The sequence below is a fragment of the Cloeon dipterum genome, chromosome 3, assembly GCF_949628265.1.
Source record: "Cloeon dipterum chromosome 3, ieCloDipt1.1, whole genome shotgun sequence".
Classification (NCBI taxonomy): Eukaryota; Metazoa; Arthropoda; class Insecta; order Ephemeroptera; family Baetidae; genus Cloeon; species Cloeon dipterum.
In genome coordinates this window covers 27,062,127-27,087,921 of record NC_088788.1, presented here as the reverse complement: position 1 = coordinate 27,087,921, position 25,795 = coordinate 27,062,127, and the positions used below count along the sequence as shown (strand labels likewise).

Sequence of the window (25,795 nt, the reverse complement as noted above, 5' to 3'; positions counted from 1 at the left end):
AAGAAACCCAAATTGGATTAGCGTATATAGTAATACTAAAAAGCTAAATTAAACAGTAATCCATATAAGCATATATTTATTTATCATATTACTATCTATTTCATGAAAAATTTGGGAATTTAAGAGAAATTTTAAGAGACTAATTCAATTTGATCAATTAAACCTACTAGATTAAATATGAAACCTATTTCAGCATCTGCTTGCTTACGACGAAAATTATTTTTTAAATTATAGGTTGATCAGTTGACTCTAGCTTATTGACTTGATTGAGCAAATCTAGTGAGCTCGCGTCACCCAAATTATGGATGATTATATGATTATCCTTATCCTAAGCCCTATTGACTGCTCAGACAAGCGAGCTGGAAACTAAGCATGGAGGGCACTTTAAGGCGAAAAGAGAATTTGACTTTGGAACCAATTCGCATTTGGCGCGCCTCCTCAGCGAACATGTGTCCCCAGGCCAAAGCCTGCAAACCAATGGGCGCACGCCCGAACCAATGGCAGCTCTGTGATTGGTTAGCTGCTGCTTCATCCCAGCAGGTGAGTGCAAACACACTGGTGTCAAAATATCCTCGCAGTCTTGCACTAGTGCTTTAGCGTATATTCAGCTGTGTGAGTGCTGTGTTTTATTTCGTTGTTTGCGGTGGGCCGACGTACATATCGACCGACCGGCGAGCGTGAGAGATCAGTTCGAATTGATGCTGTATGTGTGATTTTCTAGTGCCGCAAATTATGTCGCCTGAGAACAAGAGGAGCACACCGTACTTCTCCAACGGGGACACCACCATCCAGACCAAACCCTTCCCTGTCAGGGGTAAGTGGTTTCTTTCTAGTTTCTTTATGCTCATCGCCTTAGGATTAATCGTTTTCGTCATGAAAGGACACCACCTGCTTTTAATTCAAAATTACTCTACTAAAATATCGAATTTTGCTTCATATGGATGAATCCACTTTTTCCAAAATATTTCCCGATCATTTTGGGTTTATTACTTTTCTAAGGTCGTCTGGTCGTTCCTACAGGCTTGAAATAGCAGATTAACGGAGATGTTGAACTGACTGTTTTATTATTTGGTTATTCTAACTTTGAGAACGTTTTTTCAGTCCAGCGTAGACCCCGGCACTTAAAAATTTATTTTTTTTATTCAAAATCGGCACAAGACAATTTTTCAAATCTTTAAAAATAAAATAAATGACGAAATTCGCGCTTACTATTAGTGAAATTAATGAATTCCACAAAATTATTAATACAGGGGTAACTACTGTAACTACATTGTAAAATTTGTCGCAAAACTTATTAATCAATAATTATTTAACTCATCTTTGCTCTTCATGCTGCGCGCCTATATAATTGACGAGGAAAACCCAGGTGACAGATTTTCCTGGTAAAAGGATGATCACACTCTCGACTAGCATTGCGGCAGCTGGGTTTTTGTTCCCTGTCCCAACTTAATTGTTTCTACTGATCTTTCACGAGGTCCATTGCACCGCGAGACCACCGTCACGGGGCGTCACTCCCGCATTCGCTCTCGAATCTAAACAGTCTTGTGGGTCTTCGAACTCAAGGCTGCGGACCGCAGCAATTAATTTATCAAGACCGATGGGTGCAGGATGGAGTGATTGCTTAAGGGTTCAATCAGACGTCATGCTGACCTTAACCAGCCTAAATGAAGTCGGCGTATTGGAAACTGCACTCGACGTGTTTTTTCTAATGTAGTTACCACAGCAGCGCAGCTCTCATTTTCAAGGGTAGTTACGTTTACCATAACTTGGGAAAGAAAAAATACAATGTGAAATTGAAGTCTTTTTGACTTTCTGACCTTCTGCAAAAAATTAGAAATTTCTAGATCCCTGTCAGCAATTAATTCGTCTCAATTTAATATCAAACAATATTTTCCCAAACAGCATTAATTTTAAATGTCTGCTATATTTATTCGTCTCGCAAAAAACCTTTTTAAAACGTAATCCCCTTCGACAGCTATTTTTGCCTTTTTTAATCGGAGGGATATGAGAGAGTGGATCAATAAAATGTGCAATTTCCACGCAACCGTAAATAGATTGCGTAAGCTGTCTCGTTCTCACGGCATGTGAGTTAAATTCGCGTATTTTGCCCTCAGCTTCAATAGCATTTAAAAATCAATATAATCTATAATTTATTTACGACCATTTGCAATGGACAAGCCGCAATAATTTTAATCTACTGCCAATCCTACAGAATATATGCTAATGTTTCGAAAACGCGCCACCGCACGCGAAACACTTGCAATTCGTGGTATTTTTAGATAATGATAAGCTTTTGAAAATCATCTTAAAAGAAGACAGTGAAAACTTCCTTAAGATCAATTATTTTCAGTTGTCTGCTGCTAGTTTACGAAAAAAATGCGCGCCATTGAACTTCACAAATACACCAAAACCTAAGTGAACAAAGTTTGAGGCCAAAATCCCAAGGAATAAGATTCAAATCGATTTTAAGGTGAATTTCAATTATAATTTTCGAGTTGGTTTCGCCGAATTGAAGCTCTTAATATTAGGGTTAATTGTGGAGAAATTATCGCAATGAAGGGGTCTGCAGGTGATAACAGAACTCTTGAATTATAATATCAAATTTTTATCTTTGTATTACTTTTGATAGCTTAAATTGTAAACCGTTAAATTATTGCTTGTAAAACTATGTTTGTTTTTAACTTTGTCCCATATTCTAATTTTGCAGCACTAAGCTCAGATGGGCCACACAGCACATTCAATTCTAGACGCCGATTAAAAATATCACTTCAAACCGCTTCCCATGATTGATCTAGCGAATGCTCTCATTTCCATTCTCAACGCAAAAGTTGCGTCCAATCGATATTCGAGAAATGCTCACCACCGATAGAAATTAACGCAAAATCACGTGATTTCGGCTGGAAGTGCATGCCCAAGACTCGTGATTGCGAGTGCGTAACGAGGTGTCCATCTGTTTAGCTTTCCACTTCACACCGAGCACGTGTTATTGAGCAAACTCGTATAATCACATTAATCATGGGCGCGTGTGGGCCATTCATTTCGCTGCTCCAATATGTATTTTTTAGAAGCAGGAAAGTTGCTCTTGGGAGTTTGAATTGGTGCTCACGCGAGGAAGAGTGATAAAAAATCTGGTTTAGAGTGGTATTCGATTACGTAAGATGAGTATTCAGCTAAAATGGCATGATTTTTGTTTGTCCAATTTCCGATCGCGTGATCGGTGATCTTCACGAGTTTCAAATATTAGTTTTTCTTGAGATTTTCCTCCATCTATACTAATAAGATAAGATGCGCCAACACCAATATTTTTCAGTTTGTTTCATCATTATCATCCAACCATTTTTTACCATGAGATTGCTAGGAACAACTGTTTTGTATTATCTGTTAAGCTAATCAATGATTTTTAGTTTGCCTATTGATGTAGAAAAATAAAGGGACTCAGTTGTCAAAATAGGAGTGGAAACTGCTCAAACTTGAATACTGGAAACCGCATTATAAATCAGCTCGAATTATAAGACGAAATTTCAATTATAACGACACTTCAAAAGCAAAAATATTATTGTTTTAATCTCTCTAAAGTTTGTTTTCCCTTTTCAAACTTTTGTGATTTTGTGTTATTCTAAAATGTTAGTCTGTGCAAGACACAATCAAACATTTTCGTACCATCTGCTGAGGCATTCTTTTTTTTCTTTGCAGAGATAGCTCAGAAAACGTAATTTTGTGTGTATGATTTTTACCTGTGCCAATGGTTAGTTTTTTTATCAAAATAAGTAGATCGTGACTAATGTAATTTGCAATCATTATAGGTGGGCGTAATTTCCATGTGTAACGATCAGTTGTGGTTCGTTGGCAATACGTGCATGCTTTGTAAGGATGTGCGCTTAACACGTGTGTACATAAATTTAATATCAATTGAGCCAGAAGCAAGATTCCAGTTGCGTTTGTTTACGTTTTTATTTTTATGTACGCGAGACTCGCTTAGTCACTTTATTTATCACATCTGGTCATGAGTGTCAGCTATTTATCCCGAGCAAAGTCATGAAGTCAAAAAAACTTTGCTGCATTTTTAAACCTTCCTGCTTAAAATGCACGTTAAAATATAGCTAGGAATTGCAACAAGGTGGTTTGTTTGCATCAGTCGGTTGTGAAATTGAGGTTTCTCTTACGTTTTACACTGGCCAAAATAGAGAAACGCTAATTCGTTTTTGGTTTCCGCCTAATCATGGCCCAAGCCAAATTGAGGCAATTTAAAAGCGATGAGAAGAATGTTAGCTAAAAGCGTTCCAAGGTCTCATCTAAAATTGGCTGGCTCTGTTGCATCAGGATTTCTTTTTTAAGAATGCCCATTTTGTGTCGTTATAGCCAAAACAACGGAAAAGGAAAAGTTTTTAAAACGTTCTAGAAAACGCAGATAAAACAGCGTTCATTTAAATGTGCGCAGAAAGAAACAAAGAAAAATGCAAATATTGGAACAATGCTAATTGCACGAGAATGTAAATAATCTCATGTTTCACAAAACTGGAAAGAGAAAATTAAACAGATTGTTAGGTAGCTGGACATTCTGAAGTTGGTAAAGTTAGCATGAAGGCTTGATGAAACCACAGTAATCCATGTAAAAAATAAATCGAGTGCAACTTTTGGCTGTACGCCCGCAAACCGATAGGTTAATGAACTTTGTCATTTTAATTCTCCTCCCTACTTCCGTAAAAAGCAGTATTGTTAATTTTACTTTGCTTTGATATAAATCATGGTGAAAATTCTCTCACTAAAAATGTTATTTACATAAAGATGTAAACAATTTTTATTTTCCGACAAATCGTTGTATGTGAATGAATGAGGTAATGTCCCAAAATTTTCATCATTGAGTAGCGCCATCCAAGTAGTGCCTCCCCGTCAAAAAATCGATCGAACTGTTGGAGTGGGGGAGTGTGGTGCATCCCCGTTAGCGAGCGAAATCGCTGGTCTGGAGGCACACGCGAGTGTCGTGTAGGGGGCGATATAGGAAGAGAGAAAGCTGGTTAAGGTTGTTAAGGTTGTCGGTGCGAGCGGCGTGCGCGAGTACAAATGACGGCCGGATGAATCCTTGGTGCGCGCGACATGCGCCGTGAGGCCAAGGTTGCGGGGCGAGGGTGCCGCGGCCGATTTTCAATGTCGAGGCCGCTTGGAGGCTGCGGCCAAGAGCACGGCCCTCAGTGCGCGAGTCGCTGGCCTTGCTGCCGACCGCCTGGCCTCCACCAGGTCCGCGCCGCAAGGCCAAGGATAAGCTGACGGCCGACGGAGCCACCACCCGACGCACGCATCTTCTTTTCTCTCTCCTCGCTCATCTCTCGCCAATGTCTGCCGCGGGCGTGCCAAATCGCTCGCATTCCGTCTGTACGCGAAAAAAGAAAGAAGCGTAGAGCAAGCTAGGGTACATCTTTTTTCGACAATCATGTTGCCTGCAACACAGTTGATACGCTCAGAAGAAAATTTGATATTTTTGGAGAAAAAGGAAATTTATGAACAAAGGGATTTTGTTTGATCAGTCTCTGAATTTCCGCTCCAATTTAAAATAATTGAAAAATACAAGTTTTGAGTTAAATTGATTTTCTGATTCTCACAAACATTGGATATTATTTTATTTGCCAGGAACACGAAACGCAGTGTGCGACTAATGAGAAATTACAATTTTTTAAATAGGGATTAAAGTTTGAGTGCTTCAAAAGTTATGCTGTTTGAACAATGTTAAATAAAACGACGAATTTAATATAACAACGAGGATAAAGTCTGTTTCCATTTATTCACAAATTTATATTTGGCCTAAAAATATACTATATATTTACTGCTAAGTAATGTACTTTCATTGCATTTATTCCGCTTCTCTTAATACTTCAAAGAAAAGCTTCCAAATGCAGTGGTTTGAGCAAGGTGTTCAACAGACGGAGGTTTTTTACTTTCAATATTTAGCCCGCGGTGTCGATGAAATCTTGTTAACCAGCCTTTTACCTTGCAAATTGAATTCGAAGCAAGCAAAATTAATACATATACACTTCATTCATTGAACTCATTTCAACAGATTATAAAATCCGCTATAAACTTATAATCTATTTATTGAAATATATTTAAATTGAATAATAATTGTAGTGGTCAATAATAATCATATGACTCGGCTTCCCCAATTTGTTTACAAGCAAAATATCTAAATTAGTTCCTGATTGCTAACGCGGGTTAAATTCGCGTTTCAAACCGATCGCTAATTTGGGTGGAGCAAAGGCTTTTGTCCGCGTGCCAAATGTTGAACGCGCGCGAACAGTGGTTGCCCGCCCGCTTTTGTGTATTTTCTGCGCGTCGACAAGGTCACGGCGGACTCTGATCCTCGTGTTCTTCACGTGAAGCTGTACCCACCGACGAACCAAAAGCCGACTCCTCCGCTCCCAAAGTACAAGTTTCTTTCTCGCTCTTATGTTAGCTGATGACGACGGTTAGACTGCTTTTTCCAACGTCATTGCTATCTTCGAGGATGCGATCGCGTATTCCCCGCAAGGCAAATATTTGATTTGGCTCAATGTTTCTGTTATGAATCGAGTCATGTATTTGCCATAGACATAATGTGTATAGCTAACAATAATTAATCAGTACAAATAAAATGTTTTTATTTTGGAGTCTGAGTAACGAAAAATTGCTCATTAAACATCGATGACATGAAAGTGTATTTATTTTTTGCTTTGAAAATAATTTTAAACGCATTATTTTTATTTTATTTTCACAAACTGGACGAAGTGCTAGTTAACAAAGAAATCAGTAATTATTTTTATCAAGTCGTTTTCTTCCAATTTTCATTTTAAGTTAATTTCTAAATACGTTGTGGCTTTGAAGACCATAAGGAAAAAAGAGCGTTCTCATTTAGTTAGATCTTGTGACCTAAGCGTTGAGACAAAGACAAATTTTCACATAGATGGGGAAATGTTACAACCTCTCCTCCTTTCTACCGTACAATGATGTTGTTATAATTCAAAATAAAGTAGGATTGAATAGCCTATATATCGCTGGATCTAACTTTGAACACAAAAAACGAGCAGTTGCCGAGTCAGGGGTCGATATGACCACCGTTTTATCTTCGAATCGTCTGACAAAAAGCTTTGCAGATTGAGCAATAGTGTGCCGGGGAACTCGAGGGCAAAAGTAACGGTCTAAACGGAAGGATCGAGTTTTATTTGAATGCAGTCAGCTGGGGACCTCTCACCGCGACAGTCGCATCCTGCGAACACGCTGCAATATGGACCCCCACAACCAGTGGCTTCGCCGAATCAGCAATGTTGGCCACGGTTCGTATTTCTAATTCGTAATTCCTCGCTAATTGGACGGGTTAAGCACCGATTGAAGGTTTAATGCCTCACCAAACAGGAGAATGTTTTAGTAAACGACTGACGTGTGAGTCACTGCGCCTATCGACAGGACATGCGTTTGAGCTTTAGCTTCCGTCGTTTTCGAGGAAGTGCGACAACTTAAAATTTTCAGCTCGGAGGAAGGATACCAAAAAAGGATGTAACTGTGGTCAGCCATTTTCCATTTTTACTTAGAAATTTCTGTGAGTGGCACTTGGCTGACCTACAGGTCCTGCGAGCTCATCTTTATCAATTTCCTAGTTGACCCCAGGGCCTAGGAAATTGCTCAAATGTCACACTGCCTTTACAATTTCATCTACACCAAACGTCCGCCCCGTCGATAGACGCAAAAGTGAACTCTTTAGCCACCTAACTCGTCGAAGGCAAATTAACGCGTAACTTGGCATCGCTCGTGCTGCCATCCCCGACCGCGTGGCTACTTGCCCGGTAGACAAACCCGCACAACTGCTCTGTCTGGCGAGGAGTCTAGCTCTCAGTTTTCGTGGGCATTGATAATACGCTTTGTCTTCTGTTAATAACTCGTTAAGTGTAATATTTGGCTGTTGAACTCTCAAGATTTTTTTTTTTTCAAATTTTGACTGCATTTGTCAGTAATTATTTTTCTATATTAAGTGATATTTATAAAGACATTTGATTGTTCCACGTAGTTGCCAACCATGGCATGGCGCCAATAGATTATTTTTACGCATCTAACACGATCTCAAAATATTTCTCGTCAAAACGGCGCAGAACCTCTGCATTTAATTGCTGTTAAATTCTCGACTCTGAGCAAAAACATTCAGTTTTTGGAATGCGATATTTCATTGCGCGTGAAGTTTTAAAATATCGAGTTTCCGTGACGCTTCTTAAGCTGGCTGTAACTTGAGATGATGGCGGGTTAAATTTCGCTGTCACAATTCATGCGGTCGCACACCATTGTCATAAACATTTAAATGGACGCTTTACAATTGCTCAAAAGATTGCGTAAGATGCGGAAAATGTGGCTAACCGTGAGTCTGGTTAAGATAAAGTCTAAAAAGAATCGTCAACGTAAGGTTTATCTTTTTCGATCATTTTAATCTCCAAACCACGAATTGAGCTTTGAACTCGTTTGCTGTGATGATGTTTTTTGCGCATTTCACTTATTTTAATTTTCTTTTAGTGGCTAAATATAATTCAATAAAATCTCCATTCACCAAAATATTTAGCGTGTCATTTTATTCCAATATTACTCTCTTGCGGATAGCAATTAAAAGATTTATAATTTATGAACTTTTATTATTTTCCATTTTCAGTTACAATTATTACTCCTGCGTTCTTAGCGATCGTGTTAATGATGGGTTGAAGATCAACTCAATTGTATTAACTGAACTTAGCAATCAGCACGTCTAGTTTGAATGCAGTCATCATGTAAAAATTATTTGCCAAGCACGCAACATTAATTATACCAATCAGATATATATTTGCGTCTTCCGCCTTTTCATCACACTTGATTTGGTTTCACAGTGTCCATAGCATTTCAGTAGCAGTCCTTGGTGGTTACTTAATGAGACTAGTCAGTATCATTCAGTGTTCTCAGTCAGTTCAATTTAAATGTTTTTCCGTATACAGTTTTATCAGCGCTGGTAGCTATAGGAACTTAACTCCTTTTAAGAAAAATAGATTTCAGATAACATACAAATTTTTTCAATCAAAAAATCGAGAAACCAAACCAAATTTTAAGAAATAATTATATACCCTTTTGAAAAAAAAAATCGAAGAATTCGTCAAGATTATTTCTTTTTCGAAAATGTATGACTTTTTAGATGAGAAAGATTTTATATTATTTTGCTTTCTTAGACCTGCAAGTGTTTATAACGTACAGACATCAGGCTGCAAAATTTTATAAATTTTGCTTGTGGGCTGCATTGTGTTGCCCCGTGCTGACCTAGATACATCGTTGAGGTGTATTTACTCCGCTTTGCTGGGATTGGATGTGCAAATGCGTCGCTTTACATGGTGGTGGTGCGGGGCTCAGTCAGTAGGCTGGGCGTGGGCGGTGGGTTGCTGGGCCGCGAGCTGCGCGCGCCTCTCCTCCGAGCGCGCGCCTCATTCAGTGTGTCGCCTGCTCCGTGGTGTAAACAAACGCCGCTCATTGTTGCTCCGTTAATTGTTCGGCTTTCACGCGCATTTGAATGAGCTGCCAGCTTCACTGAAAAGGTCAAGATTTCGTCCTCCCACAAAATGATGCGAAGGAACTCGCAATTTCAAAGGAAGGTTTCTGTGCGAATTGGTGAGTGGGATTAATTTTCGCTGTTGGGGGATGAAGCCGAATATGTATATTTTACTTTGCTGTTCTGTTTTCAAATGTAATCCTAGAAAGTATACAACTATGTAAATACATAAAATAGGGTTGCTTGGTTTTTTTCTTGTAAATGTTTTGGAAAAAATTGTTCCAAATTAATATATTATGACGTTTAGCACTAGTATTGAATTAAATAATGTTTTTATCGCCTTGTTTTTTTGTTTCTGTAAGCATAAATTTTTAATATTGAGCGGACGTAACTGTTAATGTACCGTAGTGCCTGGTTATAATGGTTACCCATCTCATTTTTCGCTGACTCCATCTGAACGAAGCTACCAGACGCTGATTGCTCAATTAAAAGTTGGTTTGCGTCCAACAGCCAGACAAAAACAAAGCCCATTCATGCTTGCCGTCTGAAAAAAGACTCAATTGAACTCGACAGCTGTAATTAGGAAGGCGTAATAGATCAGAGCCAAAATGCTTTCGATAAACGCCCTTATCTGCGTGGCGCCAACGCCGATTGACAGACCGACACTCGCGCAGCGTGTTTGCATAAATGAAAAGGCGGCCAGGTGAGCGAGAGTGCGAGCGTGAGTGCAACGAACCTTTGGTTTTGCGAACGCCGCGCGCATGACCTTTCCTCAGGCCCAAGGTGATAGGCAGGGGACGCGACATAATAATCGATTTGGTGGCGCCGCGCCAAGCAGAGCCACTTGCACATCAGCTGCCTCCGTGTTTTGGTCCATTTTGTAGGCCATCATAGTGCTATTTATTATGTTATTTTCATTAGTCTCCCTTTGAACTTCAAGTGACCTATTTATTTCGTCCCTTGGCCGCAATTCCTCTGCAGCAGTAGAAGTGATGCATTATGTTGAGCTGTGCAAATCAAACCATCTTGAAAGTCACTTTAGGATCTGTCCTCGGCCAAGTATGTGGGAATGTGGGTTAACAGTGTGCTATAAAATTTAAAACTGTCTCTAAAGCTAAAGAACTTATTGTTATTAAGCTTCAGATTGTGGCTGACATTGAAACGTGCCAGCGAAGGAAATCAAGTTGGGAGATATAGGGTATGCCGAATGTACGATTATTCCAGGCATAGTAATTTACTTGAATTGCTGCTCTATAAAAAGAATTGTCGGTTTTGCTTGTTCTGAAGCCGCGATATAAGGAATTAGTTAGTTCATTTCACACTTTTTATTTTCGTATTCAATTAGCGGCCAGACTCAGTGGGCGGCCACCACAGTATTTAAGTCCCGTTTATGCCAAGACTAACAGTTTTTATCAAGCGGTCGCTCATTGATTCACAAAAATGTTGGTGGAAACCATGAAAGAAAATTCGGAGGAATATGTAGCTATCGAACAATCTGGTACTTTTTCGTATAAAATTATTTGCAAGCTGGGCATTTACATACTGTATATAATTATTGACTGACTTTTGTGTTATTTCTCTACTGGATTCAAAAGGATATCCAAAAATTTAAAGTATAATGAAATCGTAGCACCCATGCAGCTAAGGACAAATAAATTTTCACTTCATTGCATTCTATCAAGAAAGGTGATCTGGGTACTACATATGTTTATTTTTACTTACAAAATTTCTTCGAGTGATCACTCTCAAACCGTTTGGATGAAGAGAAAACAAAGTATTTTAGTTGATTTATTGTTAGTCTCAAAATGAAATACTTACCTGCTCTTACAGATACGTCTGATAGATAAATAAATAGTATTTTGTCATATCTGAAGAGACATCACAAACCGTACACATTTAATTTTTTTCTTTTCTTATAGAAACAAAGTTTTTAAGTTTTCCCTTGCGTACATAATTTCCAAATATTTAAAAGCGACAATTCGCCCCTAAAAAAAGCGAAAAAAACGTTCTCAGCAGGTGGTTGTTCTATGTTTCATATATTCCATTCTCTATAGCTATTTTAGTAACTTGATTATAATCATCATAATGCATGCATTTGGAAGCCAAACGCATGCGGGCACATTTGCAAACGTTGCTTTCAAGTGTTAGAAATCCAAGCCGACTAGCGCTGCTATGCTTATGTTGAAGCTAGGCAAAATTTGCGGAAATGGTTTTTTAACAGAACTGTATTTGTGTTACAGGAGAGCGTGCGAATTATGTGAACAGCCCACACGTGATTGCCATGGTTGGACTTCCAGCCAGGGGCAAAACGTACATCTCCAAGAAGCTGTCGAGATACCTTAACTGGATCGGAATCAACACGAAAGGTAACGCTCGTTCAAGGCCATTTTCACGAATAAAAATGCGGCTAATTATCAAAGAGTGCCTTGAATAATTATTTTAGAAAGAATCTGTAGCGCATTCCTTCGACGTATGTACTTGATGCAACTCTTGATTTTCACAACAATTAGAACACTGGTTCTATTTTTAGTGTTCAACCTGGGTGAATACCGTCGGCACGCCACAAGCGCTTACAAAAGCCATGAATTCTTCCGACCGGACAATAAAGAGGCGATGGCCATCAGGACTCAGTGCGCCCTAGATGCCCTCAATGACGTTTGCTCTTGGCTTGAAAATGGTGGAGAAGTGGCCGTAAGTTTTACTCTTTGGAAACTTTAAAAAATCGTGTGGAAATATTTTAAGTATATGTGTCGTTCTTTCTTAGAATATTTTGCGAATATTGACATAATTTTTCTTTCTTTTATTAATCGTCAATTCTTCAAATGTACTAAATTTACAGGTTTTTGACGCTACCAATTCAACCAAGGACAGGCGTCGATTGATCCACAACATTGTTGTTGAGAAGATGGGATTTAAATTGTTCTTTGTTGAATCAGTTTGTGATGACCCAACTCTGATCGAGCAGAATATCATGGTGGGATTTTTAATAGTTCAAGCTCTGGTCTACCCCCATAAATTTTAGGAAGTAAAGGTGAGCAGTCCTGACTACACAAACATGAACGCAGAGACGGTACTCAATGACTTTCTGCTGCGTATTGAGCACTACAAGGAGAAGTATGAACCATTGGACGAAACCCTGGAGGCAGGATTGAGTTTTATGAAAATCTACAACACCGGTTTGTGACAATGGACAGTATAGCTGATTTGCATTAATTTGCTTTCTAACTGTAGGAGAAAAAGTGGTCGTCCACAAACACGAGGGCCACATCCAAAGCAGGATAGTCTACTACTTGATGAACATTCACATAGTCCCAAGGACCATTTACCTCACCAGGGTACTGTCATCGTTTTTTAAATTTGTCAGGATAAAGCAATTTTGTTATTTCCTCAGCATGGAGAGAGCGAGCAAAACCTGGAAGGCCGCATTGGGGGCGACTCGGACTTGTCGGCGAGAGGCAGGCAGTATGGCAACGCTCTTTCCCAGTTCATCATATCACAAAACATTCCGCACCTGCGCGTCTGGACTTCGTGGTTGAAGAGGACTATCCAGACAGTCTCAGGAATTCCAGCCCCTCAGGAGAGATGGAAGGCTTTGAACGAAATTGATGCTGTAAGGGACCAATATTTTCCGCACATGATTCATTTAAAAAAAATGGTTAAAATAACCATTAAATTGTCCATTGGCTGGTTGCTTATTGTGAAGTCCTGGAATATTTCGAACGTAACTTGGCATTTCCATTTAATTACATCCATCAATTCTGGAATGTTTAGGATACAGGCGAAGTCAGCTGCTTGTTGAATTCGCATGAGTTTTCAGCCTGTCTATCAAAACGTCTGATTAGGCTGCATTTACTCCAACATAAAATATTAATTTGAAAAAAATTTGAAAAAATTTAAAATATTCAGAACAATACTTTCAAACTCTCAATGACTAAATACTTCAGCTGACAAGGGATACCATGTGGCCAAATTAATGAAACAAAAATATATCTCAGGGCATCTGCGAAGAAATGACCTATGAGGAGATTTCCTCCAAGTACCCTGATGACTTTGCTGCGCGAGACCAAAACAAGTTCACGTACCGCTACCCGCGGGGCGAGAGCTACGAGGACCTGGTTGCGCGACTGGAGCCCGTCATCATGGAGCTGGAGAGGCAGGGCAACGTGTTAGTGGTGAGCCACCAGGCAGTGATCAGATGCTTGCTGGCTTACTTCACTGACAAGTCGTCAGGTGAGTTGGGTTTGGGCGGGTAAGACTAGGAAAAAGAGCAAGCAACACTGCTTGTCTCTGTTGCAGAACTCGACCTCACGAATGGAAATTGGGACTCGAATGGCTTCGTGGATGATGATGACAATTCAAGAAGCATTGGTACACTTTCTTTTCTACCTGCTCTCAGGGTGGAGTTTATGCATGGCAAATTCATGTCCAGTGTTAATAGCATGGGGTTGAGCTCATCATCCGGCCATTGGTGGTCCCAGATTTTCTATCCACTGCCATTCTCTTTGACTTATGCAATTTTTTGGGTTAGAATATTTTTATAACACATCATTGTCACTATAGTATAAGCATGTAAAAAATACAACGCTTATTTTCAACAACCAAGATCCTCTAGCATGATGGAACATCAACTGTGATGATCTATATTATGTTTGTGTATTCTCACATAAAGTGTGATACATAATAGTATCACAGGTCAATTACAAAGAAAGGAAGCATGTGAGAATGGGTGACACTTTTGTTAAACAAGTAAATAAGACTGTTAGAATAACACAGCCGAAGTGAGCCCATGCTGAAAGTGAGGTGTTCTGGTTTAACGTTCCAGCAGTTTCTATAAATCCAGTAAGCATTAGTTTCTGTAACACAGTAGAAGAACATGCATCCTATGGTGTAACACCAGCTTTAAAACTATGGCTTATGTGTTCTAAGGATTATTTTTTACAATTTGGGAATAGTTTATAATATGCAATGGTGTGTCAAGGTGCATAACTTGGTCCAGGTAAGACGCCAAGAAAAATGCTAATAATTAAAAAAACTTTCATATTAAAACTAATTTGGAAAAATTACACTTTCGGCGCGAACTTAATGTTTTTGCCACACATACTTATATATGGGATTCTCATTAGAATTGGCAAGATATGCAACCAGGCAAAAAGTGGAATTTGTCCATAATTCTTTAATATTCTCTTAAATAGTTAGTTTCCAGCGCTAATTGTTAACAGCAGGTTACTACAAAATAGTGCTTATTTTCAATATTTAAAGAAATTTTATTTTCTTCAAAATGAAGCTCATTCCATAACAATCGAATTGTTAGTTGTAACTCCCCAAATTTCGGATAAAAATGTATACAACTTGAATAAAATTTTTGGCTTTTGGATTTTGAAAGGAAAGTTATGTCACTTGCTCTCTTTGTGATTGAGCTTACAATTAGCAGTGAATGCAATTTTTTATTACCGTTGATTCAGAATCCACTGCTTTAAGTTGTATGGAGGTAAAGTAATGCTGATGAGACTTGAGAAGCCAAAAAAGCCGCTGTTCAGTTCAAGAATTCGCGAGATAATTTCAGTATGCAAAACTTCACTCTAATGGTTAGCCACCAATACTGATGAACATCCAGGCAGTAGAGCCATTGCGATTTTTTCTTTTCAATTTTAAGGGCCTTTGAAAAATGACGACAGATCTAAGAATGCAGCATCAATGAGCACTTCAGCTCAATTAGGTTCCTGCATTCTTAAGTAGTTTGCCCTTTTAACCCAGCAACGCAAGATCTATTGGACGCAACATCTGGTTTTCTTTAAGCTTCAGATAAAGGATACTTTCAATTTCTGTGTTGTTTGCGTCCGTGTCAACTCTGTCACAATAACGAAGAAATCAATCATTCAGAACTGGGTTTGAGCTTTCCCTATGCTGTTCTTCCAGATGAGCTGCCATACCTGGAAGTGCCGCTGCACACAGTGATTAAGCTGACGCCAGTCGCCTACGGTTGCCGGATGGAACTGCTCAAGTTGCCAATTGAAGCAGTCGACACGCACAGACCAAAGCCCGAGGTAAGTTGCTACTATATAAGGTTCGGGTTTCCCATCTCGCTTGCTCGCTCCAAAGTCACTAGCAGTGTTTCCATCTTCTCATTCATTCCAAATAATTGGTTCAATTGGCATTATCATGGTCACTGGCTTTGCAGCTTGAACATTTACTTTTCAATCAAGCAGCGTCTCAAGTTCTGGGAGTAAATGTGTGATTTTCTCTCCTGTTTGACAGATACCAGGCACATTAGATGAAAAATTCAAGGTGAAAAGTGCAGCTTAGGAAGAGCTAGGAGTCGAAAAGCCTCCTGTTCTCCACGCATACACAAAATGATTGAGATTGATTTTGGGACTAAACCAATAAACTCTTTTCTCTGTTCTCGCTTTTGTGAGGTTTGCTTAATACTCTGGACTGGATTTTGTTGTTAAATCATAATAATGCTACTGCACGGAATATTTTTCGCTGCTTCCCTATAAGTATTACAGCTTATTTATCTGATTTCAGTGATGAGCCACTTGAGAAGCTTGAGTAAAGAAATATCATCATTTTATTGTAATAAACTATAATTATACATGTAAAGAGAGGCAGGGTTAAGTAGTTATTACGGCAGAACGATCTCCAAAAGGCCTGTTCTGACGTAAGTTAATTCTTGGATTTAAGCGATATAAATTTAACTGTTTTATTTCTGAGCATAAATAGGGATAATTTTTTACTGGAATCGGAGGATTGAAACGTCATTTTGATATGATGACAATAAACGTTGTCATAGTGTTAGCTTTAGCGAGGTGTAACACAAAATATATTTATAAATTTACCATTCAACACAATTGTGTATTTTTGTGAAAAATAAGCCCTACCTTGCTACTGTGATACAAATGATTATCATAGCAGGAAGCAGCTGCCGCGCTGTTTTCGGCACAACATTAGCTAACTGTAAAATGTTATGTAAGCGTTACTAAACTTGTACTCTGTTGATCATGAGGTGAAGTTCAACACTCAAAAGATTATTTTAATTGTGTTAATTAAACTGTCGAAAATGTTCATGTGCTGGTCGTTGAATAAAATTGAGACTCAAAAGGTGAAGCAGTGTTTCATTTCTACTTGAATAAATATTCATAAAAATTAAAAACCCTATATAACTAGAGCAATGATGCCGCCATCAGAATAGATATCTAAACAAATTAACAAACTCATTCCATATGGTTGAGTTTTATCAGCAGATTGGTGCTTTGCGTTCGTCCAGCATCAAGCTTGATAATAATAGAACAAGATGGGCCAAAAGAATGTAATGGTTCGAACGAATCAACCTCAAGGTGATGAATCTGAGAGCGATAAGCTAGTGAAATCTCGTACCTAAAAGGAGTGATATCGTGTCGATCTCGGTATTTGGCCGCGATGATGAGGAGCGTTTGCATCTTGGTATTGTGCGCTGCGGCCTCGGCTGTTGCCGAGCAGGTGAACATCACGGGCTTGGGCGTTGTTGAGGGCATCACATCGCACACAGCGTGGAACCACAGGACCATCTACGAGTACAAAGGCATCCAGTATGCCCAATCACCTAGTGGCGAAAGGAGATTTAAGGTTCAATTTTTTTTTGCCAATCACCATTCCAAAGAAAATTAATTAAATGGCCGGGTCTTATCATGATGGTGGCGATTGAAGAAATTTTCACTCCATCAAAATATTGTGAAGAGAAAAAAATTGGACAAGTCTGTTATTGTTCTCTTCGCCAATGTTTCTTTTAAATATGTTTCTCGCTGAGCTTTTTTTTATTTAGCTCATGCATAACAATCTTTTGACAACTTTGAATTATGTGATTATCAGCCTCCAGTCAAGACTGAAGCTTGGGATGACGTTTACGACGCGACCCAGTTTGGACAGGTGTGCCCGCAGCCTCAGGAGAGCAATTCAGTTTTCAACTATGAGAGAGCCGAGGGTGAAGCGGCCTACCAACAGAGCAGGTCGAAAGCGCTGGCTGCTGATCCTGAGGACTGTCTCACTTTAAATGTTTACACGCCAACCGTAAGAAATTCCGTTTTTTTATCGTTGCCTTTCAAATAGCTGACCCCCCGTTGTTGAGCAAATACAAAGATAGAAGAAGACACTATCAATGACGTTGGCCCACTGATTATTCGCAGAGGTTATTACTGCGTACCATGAGTAGATTGACATGATGATTGATAATTGATTTTCTGATAAATTCGGAATAGTAAGCTGTGCATTTGAAACTCTACTGTATATTTACCGTTCGATAAAAAAATTTCAAGGGTATAGAAGAGGTCAACTGTCCTCAAATTTTGAACACAATATCCTATCATTCTTACAAATAAGCTCCAAAATTGTATTTTTGGAGTAAATTTTTTGTTTAAAAAAATTAACCAGCCCAAGGTGCTAGATATAAACTTTTCATCGTCCATTTTCTTCTAATTTCATGAATGTCTACGTGCCTGATGCAAATTAATTACTTTTAACTTCGGTCAGTTTCTAGAGTTTCCTTGTAAGCTGAGGTAAAAAAGACATAAAAATCAAAATCAAAGGAAACCATAAGAAAGTTGTTAGATAATTTCTAAAAAAGAGCCGTGAAAGTATTATTACTTTATATAACATTTTTCTTTCTATTTAAAACCCACTAATTAGTCCGCAGCTGTTTTTTTTAATTGAACTTTCACCTCTAACGTCCAGGATTTTCCAGAACCCAAATTAAGAATAAATTAACGCTGCAGTCAAGTAACATATTTACAGATGAAATTGAGAACACTCTGAACCTGCCTTTTTTAAATTCACTTAATAAAAATTTTAATACTTGCAAATGCAATGCTCTCATAACACATTAACGCTTCACTCTATCTCATTGACATTGAAACAGACCGACAAGAATGCCATGTTGCCCGTGCTTGTCTATATCCACGGCGGATTCTTCCTGATGGGTTCGCCCGCCAATTACAACCCAAGCTACCTGCTGGAGCACGACGTCATCCTGGTGACCATTCAGCACCGTCTTGGCCCCTTGGGTGAGCGAGCAAACGCAACCCGCGCGACTTGCGCGTCATCCCGGTTGCATTCTTATTAATTGCAACTCACGCATTACATTGCCGCCGCAGGTTTCCTGTACCTCGACGACGCCGAGGCTCCCGGAAACGTGGCGCTGATGGACCAGATCATGGCTCTCGAATGGGTGCGAGACCACATCTCCGAATTCGGTGGCAACCCAGCCAAAGTCACTCTCGGCGGCCTTAGCGCCGGAGCGGGAAGCGCCAGCTTGCTGATGTTCAGCGAGAAAGCAAACGGTGACATATTCATTAAGTTCTGAGGCCAGAGAAGTTTATTGAATCATTTCCATTCGCAGACCTTTTCAGCCAGTTGATGCTTCAGAGTGGATCCGCCCTTGGTTTGTGGGTCATCGACGACAGGGTTGGCGTCCAGGATAGCTTGACCGTAGCCAAATTCGCCGGCTGCGATGACTCATTGCCTGTTGCCGATGTTGCCCAGTGCTTGAGAGAAAAGACACCTGAAGTGATCATTAATGCATATTTGCAACATTCAGTAAGTATTTTTTGGTTCATAAATATTTTAACATCGGAAAAATAACGGGAATATAATCAACAATGAAGAAATTTTGAAAGAGGTGATATTTTAAAATTAAAAGTAACTTACAAATCGGAAGTGTTCAAAAATGTTCTATTTATTTACTGATTTCTCAATCTACCAATATTTTTGTTTACACCAAACTGTAAGCTAACACACAACATAATTTGCATAATTTTTGTCTGCGATTTTAGGCTGAGCAGCGCAAGAGTGGACGCCTCGGAACTGGCGGTTCAATGCCCGTGATTCAGAGCGCGGACAAAGGGTATGAAACGGTGATCACGGAGAGTCCACGCAAAACTCTTGCAAGTGGCACTTACCAATCGAGACCCATGCTCATTGGAGTCAACAAGCACGAAGGACTTTACGTTTTGGATTGTAAGATAGATGCGAGAGATAACTGTTTGATTTTTACTGGGATTGTTCTTTTTGCAGATGTCTATCAGGCTTACTTGCTAGCGAATGACTTGGTTGGAGACACAGATTTCCTAAAGAACGATTTTGTCACTGTTTTGCTGAACGCTATTTGTGAGTTGATTGAATGTGTATAAGGGCATCATATCATGTCTCACATTTACAATTTTCCAGATGTTAGAGAAAATTCGCAGACTTTTGTTGACGCTGTGACCAGGCGTTATTTGTCTCCAGACTCCCTTGGAGATTTCAGCATGATGACTGAAGGCCTTGTCGATGTAAAACGAAAAGATTTTAAAATTAAACTTGCGAATAACGGATATCTCGCTCTCAGCTCGTTGGAACCGAATTCATTAAAGGCCCTTGTTACAAGCTAGCAGATCTGCACTCGGTGAACGAGGAGCACATCTACATGTACGGATGGCACTACTACGGCACTGAAACGCTCAGAGTTACCAGCAACGAGACGGTTCCCCTAAATGAACAAGGTAACAGGTATCGCTTGACTCTGAAAGTTTAGTTCATGTTAATGTGTAGAAAGTCTAAAGTGTGCTTGAGAGCAAGGCAAAAGCACTTCAATTTGAAAACACAAAAGGAATTAAGAATCTGCGTTCAAAGATTATTTTAAGGTAATTGGTAATGCGAGAACCCGCATACCCAATTACTCAATCTTATCTCGCAAAATTACGAGTCGGTATGTTTCATTTGAGATTTTCACCTGGTGTCACTCTCAAATTTCATTTACAAATAAAAAATAGTGGCGTGGAAACTCATACACACTTTGTTTTTTAATTGTGAATTTATATAAAAATACGACGTTATAAAATATCAGTTGGCATTTATTCCAAAACTTGACTGAAAATAAAATTCAGCCCGAAATTGAGTTACATATCTCAGCAATTTTAACATTTCAGGCATCACCCACGGTGACGACACGATTTACATCTTCGCTAAAAAGACACTGAACTCGCCAGATTCCGAAGCCGCCAAGCGCCTAGTGCATGTAGCCGCAAACTTTATCAGGAAGGGGTAAGAAGATTAATTTTGTAAAATTACGGCCCTTGAACAACCAGTATCCATCGCAGCTTACCGACGGCCCAGTGTGTTTCTGGCGTGCCCCCATGGGAGGAATTCAAGCGTGGAACCGCCTACTACATGCAATTTGGACAAGACGCTGTCACCCTCGAGTCCGAGTACAGGGAGAAGTTTACGGTGGCGCGTGAAGAGCACATCACCGGCTCCTCCGCCATCGCCATCTCGTCTCCGATTTTACTTGTCATTTCGCTCATCTATTTGCTGTTCAATTAGGTTGATTAAATCGATACATGGATCATCGCATTTATTATTATTTATTTCTAAAAATCCAAAAATCATTTTGCACTTAAAAAAAAGAAAAGTTTTCTTTGACATTTTAGGGCAATTTAGGAACTAAAATTGTTATCTATTGGAAAATCGGTTGGGTGTGCTTTTTTCTCGTTTCATAACTAGATACAGAATAATCCAATGGGCAATAATACACAATAAATATAGGCCAAACAAAAAGGTGTCAACAAAGTTGGGACTGCATTGTAGTAGTTCAATTCGACTTTATCTTCCAGGGCTTTCATCATTTCCCCTCTGGAGTATGGTTTCAGCTAGCTATCTGCGCACCAGCAAAGCCTTGTTTGCCGTCAGGATTTAGCTTCAAATAACTAAATGACTCGCGCACCGAACTGCAGGATTACAGAGATCATAAAGATATAGCAAAGGCCTAGAGCGAATCATTCTGCTCGCGCACGTCGCAATGGCAAATCCGAAAATCGTTTGCTTCCTCGCGCTGTCCGTCTTTGCCTTTTCTGAGGGTGCAGTGGTCGAAATTCCAGGTTTGGGCAGGGTAGAAGGGACTGCCACCCTGACTAAATGGTCGCTGCAGCAGGTTTTCGAGTTCAGGGCTATCCCGTATGCAAAGTCACCACGTGGAACTGGGCGGTTCAAGGTAAAATGATTTTATTTTCTGAAATGACTTTTAATGTTTCCTCTTGCTACTAATCGCTTGAAGCTATTATTTCATTTGGATTTGAGGCATCAATTTAAATGCCATATTATTATTTTGCTGCAGTGAAGAAATTTATTAGTTTATTGCGTTTAAAATTTGTAAATAAGGCATTTTTCTCCAATATTTTGAAAATTTCAGTTAGCTTGCAAGCATTGAAAACTATTTTACATGAACGGAACATTTTGAAAAAAGTGTTTGGTTTAAAAAGTTAAATTATGCCTGTCTTTTTTCCAAAGCACGCGGAAAAAATTGAACCGTGGACTGAGACGAAGAATGCAACCCAGTATGGGCAGGCGTGCCCTCAGCCAGGGTACTCCGCTCCGGCAACGACCTTGTATGGCCAATTTTTGAGCCATGACGAGGCAACCTTGGCGAGAAGGGCGACAGGAGATCCAGAGGATTGTCTCACGCTTGACGTGTACTCGAAAAGAGTATGTATGAAACATCGTTGAATTAAATAATTATTTTATCGTTTTATTAAGACGAGCATACTTATCAGGAGAACACTGTGACATTGGGATTTTAACACTATTTATAGTTCCGATATATGCTTGTGAGCACTCCGTTATCGCATTATTCGCGAGCGATTTACGGCTCATTTTTTAGAACCATCAAACAAAAACCTATTCATATGAAATACTTTATCAAGGGTGATTAATTTTCAATTAGATTAACTTGATTGATTTGATGTCTTAAAAATACTTAAGTATGCCAAGAAATCTGAAAATATTTTAGATTTAGAAGCCACAAAATGATCGATTTTTTTAAACCAGTAAATTTTGCAAAAAAAAAAAAAAATAGCTGGGCTCATCACCATCCGATCTAAAACCCGTTTTCGTCGCAATCCACGGAGGCTCCTTCCTCTACGGAATGTCATCCTCGCTGAAGCCAGGCTTTCTTTTGGACGAACACGACATCGTCCTTGTTGTCCCTCAGTATCGTCTCGGGCCTCTCGGTTTGATAGCATTTGGCCAGTTTAGAACGATTAATAGACATTAATAAAATAAAAAGGCTTCCTGAACTTCCGCACCAGCGAAGCACCTGGCAACATGGGCCTCTCTGACCTGGTGCTGGCCCTGGAGTGGGTGCGTGACAACATCCGCCCCTTCGGGGGCGACCCTTCCAAGGTGACGATCGGCGGCAACAGTGCCGGTGGAGCCAGCGCCAGCCACTTGATGCTCTCCAGCAAGGCGCGTGGCCTCTTCCACCAAATCATCCCCCAGAGCGGCCCGGCCACCGCGTTCTGGGCCCTGGACAAGGTCAGCGACGACGTGCCGAGCACCGCCCTGGCCAACGAGGCAGGGTGCCAGGGCACGGCCTCGCAGCTGATTGCCTGTCTCAAGCTCAAGTCAGAAACTGAAGTGATGATGGCCTACATCAAATATGCGGTAAGATGAGAAAATGTCAGTTACCACGTCGAGTTGGTTTAGTAGAGTTTTTGTTGCTATAAGAAATGTATGTCTGATCGACCAAAAAATTGGAATGAATAAAAATCTTTATTAAACACGAAAAGTGTACAACAGACATAAATATATACTTGTAAATGAATCACAGATCAATGCTCGTTTTTACTTTGGCGGCTTTGCACAGTGAAAGATCGACCAAAAAATTCAATATTATTATTCATTAATGTTTTAAAATTAAAATAAAGAAATTTCCTAAACAATTATAAAGATAACTATCTGAAGGATTCTGTCTGTAATTTTTTGTCTTATAATTAAGGCTACAGGTGTTTCCGAAGCCTGGACGAGATAAAATAAATTTGAATTTTTGAAAGCACAATGAGGGCAAGTCAAGCTATTTCTTCAATCATAAAGAGCTACACATTAACTTAAATAAAATCAAACCTCTAGAAACCAGCATCGCATGAATATAATAACTAACAAAATCATGACACATTATCGATTTTGTCCAAATTTTTTGAACAAATAAATTGATTTACTTTTAAAAATTTAGACGTAAAATATGTTTTTTTCCGTTTTTTATTTTTTTTGAAACGCTCACAGCTATTTCGCACGTTATGTTAATTGTTCATTTCAACCTATTATAAAACTGATGTGGATATATTTTCGGCAGCAAAAAGAGTACTTCAAAGGCGAGCTTGGAATGAAAAATTCAATGCCAGTGATTGACGGAGAAGTAATCGCAAAGGATCCACTGATTTCATTAGAGAACGGAGAATTTGATGCGATTCCCGCATTGGTCACCATTGTCAAGCACGAAGGCATCTTCACCTTAGATCGTAATTATTATTTAAATAAACTTTTGACATGAGTGTACTAAACTCATTATTTGAAGTGATCTTCCAGACTTTCCTAACGCCAAACAACTTTATCTCAAATGCTACATACCTTCGAGAGGATTTGATTCCGGATTATTTGCGGCAGATAGGTGTGTCTTTTAATTTTAATGCAATCTAAAGTTAACATAATTTTTTCAACTCGTCAATATGCATAGGCGTTAACGACTACACCAAAGTGTTGACTGATGCAATTTTGGCGAAGTATATCGAAGCAGCAGACATCGGCAACTTCACAAAAATGACCCCAGGCTTGATAGATGCAAGTGTTCCTCTAAATAAGCGAAGTTTTACTAAAATTGTTGTAATTCACAGTTTACTGGGGCTCTGTCGCACAAAGGGCCGTCGTTCACGCAGGCTCATTCGCACGCGTCCAAAGCGAACACCTATATTCTATCGTTTGACTATTACGGTGAGCACACAACCCACGATGACACTGAAACCAGCGTGCCTATACCCGGAGGTAAATCAGAAAAATTCACTTTTGACGTCGTGCTTGAGCCTTCCAAATTTTTCAGGAATCACGCACTCTGACGAGCTCATCTATCTGTACCCACGTGAAGGCAGAGACCTCAACGAAGAAGATACTAAAATCGCAAAGCTGATGACCAAAATTTTCGCCAATTTCATTATTTCTGGGTACAAAATTACTTTAATTTTATAACTCTTTAAAAATTTAATATACAATTAAACTTAACTTATGCAAACCCTTCTCAGATGTAACATATTAAATAATGGATTCATCCCTAATTTAAGTTCCCTTGAAATAGCTAAAAAATAGCACTGATATAAGCGAAGCAAGCGCTAGTAAACTGCCAACTCTTGTTATTTTCAGCCTATATGTTTACGCTTTTCACTCATTTTAAACGTCATGAAATTATTGCATAAGCAGGCTTCTTACACGAGCATAAATTTCTAATCTCACTGCTGCAGAAACCCTTCCTCGACTCCACTGGAAGGCGTGCCCGAGTGGCCGCGCTTGACCGGCTTGCAGAGACACGTGATGAGCATCCGCAATGGACAGCACAAGCTAATTAGCGACTACAGGGAAACGTATACAGTTGCCAGGGATGAGGGACTGGTGTACACAAATTCTGCCCACAATGCCCAGTCGATCGCTTTCTTGGCGTTGCTCGCTGCGGCCGCTGGTGCCTTGTTTCTTTAATGAATATATAAACTTATATTTCTTTTGATGTATACCAGTATGAATAAAAAATTTCTGTGTCTGCCCTCATCTTGCCATGCGATTTCTTCCAATTTGAGCAGCCGAAATTTTAATGCCTGTCCAAAATATTAACACGCGACAACCTGTGAAACTTAAAGATACAAATTTTCTCAAATATATATATATATATATATATATATATATATATATATATATATATATATATATATATATATATATATATATATATATATATAAAGACAAGCGACTCAATAATAAATAAGTATGAACAAACAATAATTTTGTGCTACACAGTCGTTACATAATAGTTATTAATTTTTATGAAGCATCATATGTTATATTAAATTAATTTTATATCACAACATGTCATATTAAATTAATTTAATATCACACACACCTCATTTAAAATTGTTTATATAATATAATAAAAACATTATCCAGTTTAACAATCTTTCACGAATATTTTAATGCTTAAGTGACTCTTTGTATTGCAAAATCAATGATGAATTTAGAGCTGCCAACCTCCGTGGTTTGACCGGGGAAATCTGGCTTTTGGGGATTGTCTCCGGGTCTTTATCCGGGCTTTAGGTCCCTAAATTCAACCTGTGCTTATGGGAGTGGTAGATGAATTCAATTTCATTCAAGATGGTCCCTCGGTTGTGGGACTGTGTCAAAGTCGACCAGACTGTCGTGATTCCACCGCCAAGCATACCAAGCATCAGGTCTGCCTGGCCAGGTTCT

The 25,795-nt window shown here is 39.2% G+C and overlaps 2 protein-coding genes across 9 annotated transcripts; both read left to right on the top strand.

Moving 5' to 3' along the window:
- The first annotated feature begins 585 nt into the window (after positions 1-585).
- On the top strand, positions 586-16,618 carry Pfrx (6-phosphofructo-2-kinase). Of its 8 annotated transcripts, XM_065482707.1 has the most exons (12): positions 586-814; positions 11,755-11,880; positions 12,045-12,205; positions 12,354-12,488; positions 12,537-12,690; positions 12,746-12,849; positions 12,906-13,124; positions 13,510-13,744; positions 13,811-13,882; positions 15,431-15,558; positions 15,770-15,799; positions 16,040-16,618. In XM_065482707.1, the coding sequence occupies exons 1-12, from the start codon at positions 706-708 to the stop codon at positions 16,040-16,042; spliced, it is 1,476 nt and encodes a 491-aa protein (XP_065338779.1). In that variant the 5' UTR covers positions 586-705; the 3' UTR covers positions 16,043-16,618. The 8 variants fall into 8 exon arrangements, with proteins under 8 accessions (XP_065338779.1, XP_065338782.1, XP_065338778.1 ...); XM_065482710.1 differs by lacking the exon at positions 15,770-15,799; XM_065482706.1 differs by having other exon boundaries at positions 15,770-16,618.
- A 271-nt stretch (positions 16,619-16,889) lies between these two features.
- Positions 16,890-25,102, top strand: LOC135938364 (uncharacterized). The gene is made up of 22 exons (XM_065481981.1): positions 16,890-17,116; positions 17,360-17,557; positions 18,402-18,546; positions 18,637-18,822; positions 18,882-19,078; positions 19,315-19,498; positions 19,556-19,648; positions 19,709-19,812; positions 19,869-20,022; positions 20,449-20,563; positions 20,620-20,840; positions 21,133-21,196; positions 21,272-21,509; positions 21,806-22,000; positions 22,371-22,524; positions 22,581-22,957; positions 23,646-23,811; positions 23,868-23,960; positions 24,027-24,130; positions 24,184-24,331; positions 24,387-24,507; positions 24,802-25,102. Exons 1-22 carry the CDS (start codon positions 16,931-16,933, stop codon positions 25,031-25,033), a joined length of 3,675 nt encoding a protein of 1,224 aa, XP_065338053.1. The 5' UTR covers positions 16,890-16,930; the 3' UTR covers positions 25,034-25,102.
- The last annotated feature ends 693 nt before the right edge of the window (positions 25,103-25,795 follow it).